General features: G+C 47.8%; 1 protein-coding gene and 2 non-coding genes across 3 annotated transcripts; all 3 read right to left on the bottom strand.

Moving 5' to 3' along the window:
* Positions 1–508: 508 nt before the first annotated feature.
* SSR4 (signal sequence receptor subunit 4) lies at positions 509–8,250 on the bottom strand. Its single transcript, XM_077283619.1, has 6 exons — positions 8,093–8,250; positions 7,125–7,243; positions 6,109–6,183; positions 2,069–2,158; positions 1,920–1,985; positions 509–711 (listed from the first exon to the last, which is right to left on the bottom strand). Exons 1-6 carry the CDS (start codon positions 8,148–8,150, stop codon positions 607–609), a joined length of 513 nt encoding a protein of 170 aa, XP_077139734.1. The 5' UTR covers positions 8,151–8,250; the 3' UTR covers positions 509–606.
* LOC143810832 (small nucleolar RNA SNORA42/SNORA80 family) lies at positions 6,957–7,091 on the bottom strand. Its single transcript, XR_013223211.1, has one exon. It is a non-coding gene; the product is annotated as a small nucleolar RNA SNORA42/SNORA80 family (small nucleolar RNA).
* On the bottom strand, positions 7,808–7,936 carry LOC143810833 (small nucleolar RNA SNORA42/SNORA80 family). The gene has a single exon (XR_013223212.1). It is a non-coding gene; the product is annotated as a small nucleolar RNA SNORA42/SNORA80 family (small nucleolar RNA).
* Positions 8,251–8,298: the final 48 nt, after the last annotated feature.

Genomic DNA, 8,298 nt, shown 5'->3' with positions numbered 1-8,298 from the left:
CTTGGGTGAACAGATACGTCCATATTTATGAAGCCTGACCCCTGTTCATAAGCACAATATATTCTGCCTCTACAAAGAGAAGGTGAAAACATAGACCAGAGTATAGTACCACAAAGGTGCATTATGTGGCGTATACAGTCAGTAAACTTGTGTACTTACCATAGATGTCCACTAGAGGTCTCTGTTCTTAAAGGGATACTAGCACATGATGCTTTGTAGCGCACATACGGAGGAGCGCTGTACACAGCGATTTATTTACACAAATGTCAGCTAGTATGGCGGAGGGAAACAATACACAACCTAAAAGATTGGAGCACATCGGGATATGTATATCTAAGGGGTTGACAACTACTTTGATATGGATGACCTATCAGAGGGGGGCTTACACCCAGCACCCCCACTGATCAGATCAGCATTTAGTGGCCAAGAATCGTAGTTTAGTTTCTATTCACATGAATACAGTTGTTTTCAGAGTATAAAGAGGAGATCAAAGAAACAAAAAAATTAATTAGTTGTATAGAAAAGTTTTATTTGCATCAATGACAAAAAACATGACAACTTTTTACACCCAGACCAGTCATTCTCCCTGGCGGCGGCCTGTTCTTCTCACGCCTGGATATTGCTCTTTGCCGTGTACGCCGTGTAGTATAGTAATATACCGATCAGTCCGGCCAACACTTCTGTGGATACCCAAGGACCGTTCCACGCACCCTGAAAGAAGAAGGATACCGGTTACTAACCCTCGAGAGGGGGACCACAAAGGGGTACGTCATCCATGGTGAGTGTAGAGAATGGCTTAGCACGGATTCCACAGGGGGCTTCTAAGATCCGCACCTGCTCAGTGGACTTGTGTCATGCATTTCGGCAGTTATACAAACTATACTTTTCCTAAGTGATGGTGCGGCTGCTGGGATCTAATAGATCGTAAACAGGACATTTTCAAGGCAGATCGCATGATGGGAACAGTGAGACAAACCTAACAGATTTCTAATAACCCCTTCAGGACACAATTAATTTTCATTTTTATGCTACAGTTTTTTTCCTCCTTTACTTCTGAGAGCAATAAAAAAAATTTTTTACGGTCAACATGGCCATATGAGAGCTTGTTTTTGTACAAAAGGAGTTGTAGTTTTGATTGACCACATTAATTTTACCATCCTCTCGGTAAATAGAAAGAAAAATGACGTTGGAAAGTATTCACCCTGGCAGCCCAAGGATTGTAGGTCGTCCTCAAGAGGAAACCCCACTGAAGGTGAATGGAGAGGTTCTGCCTTTTTATTCTGTAAGTTTCCTGTTCCATGGTGTTGGATCTGCTCAATGGTGCTGTCAGGATGGAGGGGAAAATGTGAGCTGGCAACAAGACTCTCCAGCTCAGTCTGATTATGGAAATACCAAATGTCCATAAAATTTAATTTTACATTGCAAAAACCAGAAATATTGGCGTTTCAATTTTCTTCCCCCTTTTACAACATTTTATATTTTGATAGACGGAACTAAATTTGATTTTTTTTTTTATTATTATTTTACTGTTAGAGGAAGATGCTGGTTGTACAACGTAGCCGACATAAGCCTTATGTGAGCGTGCTCAGCTCCTGCCACCGCTCCATACACCCCACACCATGGTATAATAGTATGTCATCGAGTAGGAAGAAATTAGTGGGCCCCCTCCCCCCAAAAAATATTAAGGATGAATGTCCAAAATGGACGACGCCTTTAAGTGTGTTTGATGTACTGAACTAAAAGCTCTACAGTAGGATGACTTCCAAGATGACGAGAATTTCCAGACAGCCTCCTGACAAAGGTACTTCTTCACCTCTACATTTATGTGCTACCTATAAAGTTCTTCCCATGAGCCGACATCCAAGCTTAAATAAAGAGCAAGGTCCAGTGCGATCAAGATCATTGAGTGGTAGCCTTACCCGGTGATCAACATTGACGGTGAAGAGAGGCTTGATGGCAGAGATGTCTTCATTGTTCCTCTGGGCCTAGAGAATAAGACACAAGACGTATTCATGAGCATACAGAATGCAGTACTATTAGGGAAGATACAACACTGCCCCCTGCTGACCTTTCTCAGAAGACTGTAAGATTCTTCATCAAAGAATTTCACTTCATAAGTGCCGGAGCGAGCGTTCTTGTGCTCCAGACTCCAGGAGACCTGGCGGAAAAGCAAAGCAAAACCAAGACTATCAGATAGCATCTAATAATACGTGTGCAGAAAGTTCTATCAATTAAATGGGTAAAATGGTTTCCAACTCTGCAATTTACCCCTTAATAAAAGTAACTTCCTCTAGAAAGAACAGAGATTCTTAATTCTATTACTTACTGCTTGTTACCAGCCACCTCCTCTGCAGGTTAAGAAATGGCGGCTCTCGTAGGCATGGAGTGCACAGTACTTGCACATCTATGCTTTAGATCTTGCAAGTGCACCCATGGTGCTGGTCGGCTGGTTAGTGCCTTCTCCCAAACTGCAGAAGCAAAGTTGCCTCTGCTTACAGAACTGGAGAATGCACAGGACGGTCAAGCAGTGCGACCATGCCGCAGACCCAAACTGACAATCTTCAGAAGCACAATGTCCTCCCGCAGCAAGCAGGAAGGGGAACGGTGTGCTCCTGAAGAAAGAACAACCTCTACAGGCATAGTAATAATAATAATATAATAATAATAATAATTTTTATTTATATAGCGCCAACATATTCCGCAGCGCTTTACAACTTATAGAGGGGACTTGTACAGACAATAGACATTGCAGCATAACAGAAACCACAGTTCAAAACAGATACCAGGAGGAATGAGGGCCCTGCTCGCAAGCTTACAAACTATGAGGAAAAGGGGAGACACGAGAGGTGGATGGTAACAATTGCTTTAGTTATTCGGACCAGCCATAGTGTAAGGCTCGGGTGTTCATATAAAGCTGCATGAACCAGTTAACTGCCTAAGTATGTAGCAGTACAGACACAGAGTGCTATTAACTGCATAAAGTGTATGAGAACATGATGCGAGGAACCTGATTGTTTTTTTTTTTTTTTTATAGGCCACACAGGGATAGTTAGGTTAATGCGTTGAGGCGGTAGGCCAGTCTGAACAAATGAGTTCTTAGGGCACGCTTAAAACTGTGCAGATTGGGGATTAATCATATTAACTTGGGTAGTGCATTCCAAAGAATCGGCGCAGCACGTGTAAAGTCTTGGAGACGGGAGTGGGAGGTTCTGACTATTGAGGATGCTAACCTGAGGTCATTAGTGGAGCGGAGGGCACGGGTAGGGTGGTAGACTGAGACCAGAGAGGAGATGTAGGGTGGTGCTGAGCCATGGAGTGCTTTGTGGATGAGGGTAGTAGTTTTGTACTGGATTCTGGAGTGGATGGGTAGCCAGTGTAATGACTGGCACAAGGTAGAGGCATCGGTGTAACGGTTGGTGAGGAATATAATCCTGGCAGCAGCATTCAGGACAGATTGGAGCGGGGAGAGTTTGGTAAGAGGGAGGCCGATTAGTAGAGAGTTACAATAGCCCAGACGAGAATGAATAAGTGAGACAGTAAGAGTTTTTGCTGAGTTGAAAGTAAGAAAAGGGCGAATTCTAGAAATGTTTTTGAGATGCAGATAAGAAGAGCGAGCCAGTGATCGGATGTGGGGGGTGAATGAAAGCTCGGAATCAAGGATGACCCCAAGACAGCGGGCATGTTGCTTTGGAGTAATGGTGGAACCACACACAGAGATGGCAATGTCAGGCAAAGGTAGGTTAGTAGAGGGAGAGAACACGAGGAGTTCAGTTTTTGACAGGTTTAGTTTCAGATAGAGGGAGGACATGATGTTAGAGACAGCGGTAAGACAATCACTAGTGTTTTCTAAAAAGGTCGGCGTGATAACAGGAGCAGAAGTGTATAATTGGGTGTCGTCAGCATAGAGATGGTACTGGAAACCAAATCTACTGATTTTGTCCAATAGGGGCAGTATACAAAGAGAAGAGGAGGGGGCCTAGGACTGATCCTTGAGGAACCCCAACAGTAAGGGGAAGGTGAGAGGAGGAGGAACCAGCAAAACATAGTGAAGGATCGGTCAGAGAGATAGGAGGAGAACCAGGAGAGAACGGTGTCCTTGAGGCCGATGGAGCGGAGCATAGTGAGAAGCTGATGATCCACAGTATCGAATGCTGCAGAGAGATCCAAGAGAATTAGCATGGAGTAGTGACCATTAGATTTAGCGGTTAGTAGGTCATTAGAGACTGTAGTGAGGGCAGTTTCAGTAGAGGGTAAAGAGCGGAAGCCAGATTGAAGAGGGTCAAGAAGAGAGTTATCTGAGAGATAGCGGGTAAGACGGGAGTGGACCAGGCGTTCGAGGAGTTTAGAGATGAAGGGAAGATTAGAGACAGGTCTATAATTAGCGGCACAGTTTTGGTCGAGGGAGGGTTTTTTAAGTAATGGATGTATGATGGCATGCTTAAATGAGGAGGGAAAAATACCGGAAGTGAGGGAAAGGTTGAATATTTTTGTTAGGTGAGAGGTGACAGCCGGGGAAAGGGACTGGAGGAGATGTGACGGAATGGGGTCACTGGCGCAAGTGGTCGGGCGAGAAGATGCAAGGAGTCTGCTTACTACTTCTTTTGTAACTGGTTCAAAGTCAGAGAGTGAACTAGATGCAGTGGGGGAGGGAGGACAGTGCATGGTATGAAGGGATTGGGAGATGATTTCCTGTCGAATGTGGTCAATTTTTAATTTGAAGTAATTGGCCAGATCGTCAGCGCGGAGATCTGTGGTTGGGGCCTGCACTCTTGGGTTGAGTAGGGACTGGAAAGTGTCAAAGAGACGTTTAGGGTTATTTGACAGTGAGGTGATGAGGGTGTTGAAATAGGTTTGTTTGGAGAGGTGAAGGGCAGAGTTGTATGTTTTTAGCATGAACTTATAATGGATGAAATCTTCGGGTAGATTAGATTTTCTCCATGGACGTTCGGAGCACCTGGAGCACCGCTGCAGGAAACGTGTTTGCAGTGTGTGCCACGGTTGTCGCCGTCTGTGCCGAGTTGTTCTATGTATAGGAGGTGCAGCTTCATCCAGGGAACTTTGCAGGGTTTCATTGTAATGCTTCAGAGCAGAATCAGGACATGAGATGAAGGAGATAGGGGCCAATGAGGACTGCAAGTTCTTCATAAGTTTCTGGGTGTTAATGGCCTGTATGTTTCTATAAGTGTGGAAAGTGGGGGTGACCTGAGCGGGATGGCAGTTCTTGATAGAGAATGAAAGAAGGTTGTGGTCAGAGAGCGGGAGAGGGGAGTTTGTGAAATCATCCACTGAGCAAAGCCGGGAGAAGACCAAGTCAAGGGAGTTTCCATCTTCATGCACAAAGAATTCCATCTTCATAGTACAAAGAAAGGTAGAATTGTCAGAAAGCAGGAAGAGGAGCGGTGTGCTCCTGAAGAAAGAAGATGGAACAACCCCTACAGGCACAGCACAAAGAGGTAGAATTGTCAGCAAGCATGAAGAGGAGAGGTGTGCTCCTGAAGAAAGAAGATGGAACACCCCCTACAGGCACAGCACAAAGAGAGGTAGAATTGTCAGCAAGCAGGAAGAGGAGCGGTGTGCTCCTGAAGAAAGAAGATGGAACAACCCCTACAGGCACAGCACAAAGAGGTAGAATTGTCAGCAAGCATGAAGAGGAGAGGTGTGCTCCTGAAGAAAGAAGATGGAACACCCCCTACAGGCACAGCACAAAGAGAGGTAGAATTGTCAGCAAGCAGGAAGAGGAGCGGTGTGCTCCTGAAGAAAGAAGATGGAACACCCCCTACAGGTATAGAAAAAAAAGAAAGGTAGAATTGTCAGCAAGCAGGAAGAGGAGCTGTGGGCTCCTGAAGAAAGAAGATGGAACACCCCTACAGGTATAGTACAAGGTAAGGTTGAATTGTAGAGTCCATTACTGATGAGCATGTAAAATGCAGAGGTATCTATCAAAGGAGAAGCCAGTCAGGCAGTGCATCCCTATTAACAAGGGCAGCACTAGCACCATGCTGTCAGCAGTATTTGATAACATGGCATAAATCATGTAAAGTCCAATCAGATGATCCCTAAAAAGCCAAAATTCTACGGTAGCCAGGTTGGCATGCACACGATTCCTACCTGATATCTCCCGACGTCCTGGCCTCTGGTAACTGGAAATTGTTTCCCATTTACATCCGCGTAAAGTGCAACGTTCTACAGAAAGAGAAGAAAGAGAAGATGTTGGATCAGGACATTTCCCATTATCCACAGAAACACCATCTGCTGTATTAATAACCCTATAGTAGGAGAATTACAGAGGTCGTCCTCCTTTGGGGGAGGGTGGGGGCAATCATTTTCTTTTTAAATTAATGTATTTGAGCCTAAAAATTATTTTTTTTGCATTTCGGGTTCATTAAAAATTAACACAGATTGATTTTTACAGGTCGTCTTCCCGCTTGGTGGTAGGGGAAGGAGGAGCAGTGTGCTCCTGAAGATTGACAGCTATGGCAGGGGGCGCGTGCTCCAGTGCTGATAACACAGGCGGCATTGCCCCTCTGGTATTGGAGAAGAAGTGCGGGGGCAATAAAGCTCTAGAGAAAGCAGCTGTAAGTGTCCACTCTTTGCCTAGGAGACCGGCCACCTCTGAGGCAGCCAGTAACCTCTGCAAATAGCCGTAAGAATGCTGAATTCAAGATGTTTTTGAGGTCAAAGATGATTTTTAACAAGAAATTGCAATTTTCCTTGTTTTTACAAGCACTTTGCTATTTAACAATTGAACTAGAATTGTGGCCCCTTGACTGGGGGTTCCTGGCAGTCAGATCCTCAACAAGCGATGGCAAACCCTAGAGACATAACATCACTAGGTAGGCAAGCATTTCCCAGGGTTACATCTGCAGTAAGGTTTCATCGCCTGACTCAGCAAGACCACCAGACGGCGCGATCGCCCCAGTGTCATGTAGTCCTGTAAATGGAAAGAGGGTGATAGACAATGTGCCGCTCTCTTCAGTGGTCACGGCTGACAAGCACCGGCCGGCCAATGGTTCGGAGCAGCAGTTTTCTCTTGCATGGGGTACACTACGGGAGGGCCACTAACAGGACCCCACCATAAATCATTGCCATGCTGGTGGGAGATGGTGGTGTTGCGACATAGTCACCTGTGCGCCATTTGTGCAGGTCAGAGAAATCTCAACAATGAAAACCACTTCGGAGGAGATGACGGCGTCTGAGGTCGTGTAGTAGGACGGCACAATGACCGGCTCCGTGCAGGTCTCAGCTGAAAGACAGAACGTGGGGAGAAAGATTAAAGGGGCTGTCCAGGAGATATCACCGGCATCAATCTCAGGTCTGTGGGGTCCGACACCCAACATCTGCACCGATCATCAGTTACTAGGGCTGAAATATGTGCTCAGAGCGACAGAGAAATGCACCACGGCTGCCCCCGCTCGCCCCTCCTCCGGGCACATGCCACAGCCGCCCCCGCTCGCCTCTCCCCTGGGGCACAAGCCACAGCCACTCCTGCTCACCTCTCCCCCGGGGCACATGCCACAGCCGCCCCCGCTCGCCTCTCCCCCGGGCACAGGCCACGGCCGCCCCCGCTCGCCTCTCCCCTGGGCACAGGCCACGGCCACCCCCCTCTCCCCTGGGCACAGGCCACGGCCGCTCGCCTCTCCCCTGGGCACAGGCCACGGCCGCCCCCGCTCGCCTCTCCCCTGGGCACAGGCCACGGCAGCCCCCGCTCCCCTGGGCACAGGCCACGGCAGCCCCCGCTCCCCTGGGCACAGGCCACGGCCGCCCCCTCTCCCCTGGGCACAAGCCAGGGTACATAGTAATAATAAAACATTGTCCTGCCCGCTTCAGTGGTCAGGCCCACCTGGATCCTGCCAATGGTTAGGGGCAGAGCTCTCTGGCATGGGGTACACTATGAGGGGACCACTGAGCACATCCCGCCATAAATCCATTTCCATGCAGATAATCATCACTGACTGGATTCGAACCCCGGACCCTCCGCGCCGCAGTCAGAGCCGTAACCACTGAGCCACCGGCACTGCAGCAGCACCAGGTCTGTCAGCAGTGACCCCCATCCCGTACTCGGTACAGGCCGTCACCAGAGGCGGCTCCTCACCTGCACAGGCCGCCACCGCCAGCAGCAGAGCCGCCAGTACCCGCACCGCTCCTGCCATGACACCACAGAGATACGACACAGCTCCGCCGCCGCAGGAATCCTCTCAAAGAGGAAGGAGGAGCCAAATTGGGCCACCTCAGCTTCCAACGCTATGCACCCTGGGATATCTTTTAGAAGAAACCATCTTTACTAAGGGAATCGTCTTT

The sequence above is a fragment of the Ranitomeya variabilis genome, chromosome 2, assembly GCF_051348905.1.
Source record: "Ranitomeya variabilis isolate aRanVar5 chromosome 2, aRanVar5.hap1, whole genome shotgun sequence".
NCBI lineage: Eukaryota > Metazoa > Chordata > Amphibia > Anura > Dendrobatidae > Ranitomeya > Ranitomeya variabilis.
Note: the sequence above shows the minus strand (reverse complement) of the source record. Positions and strands in the feature narration are given on the sequence as shown.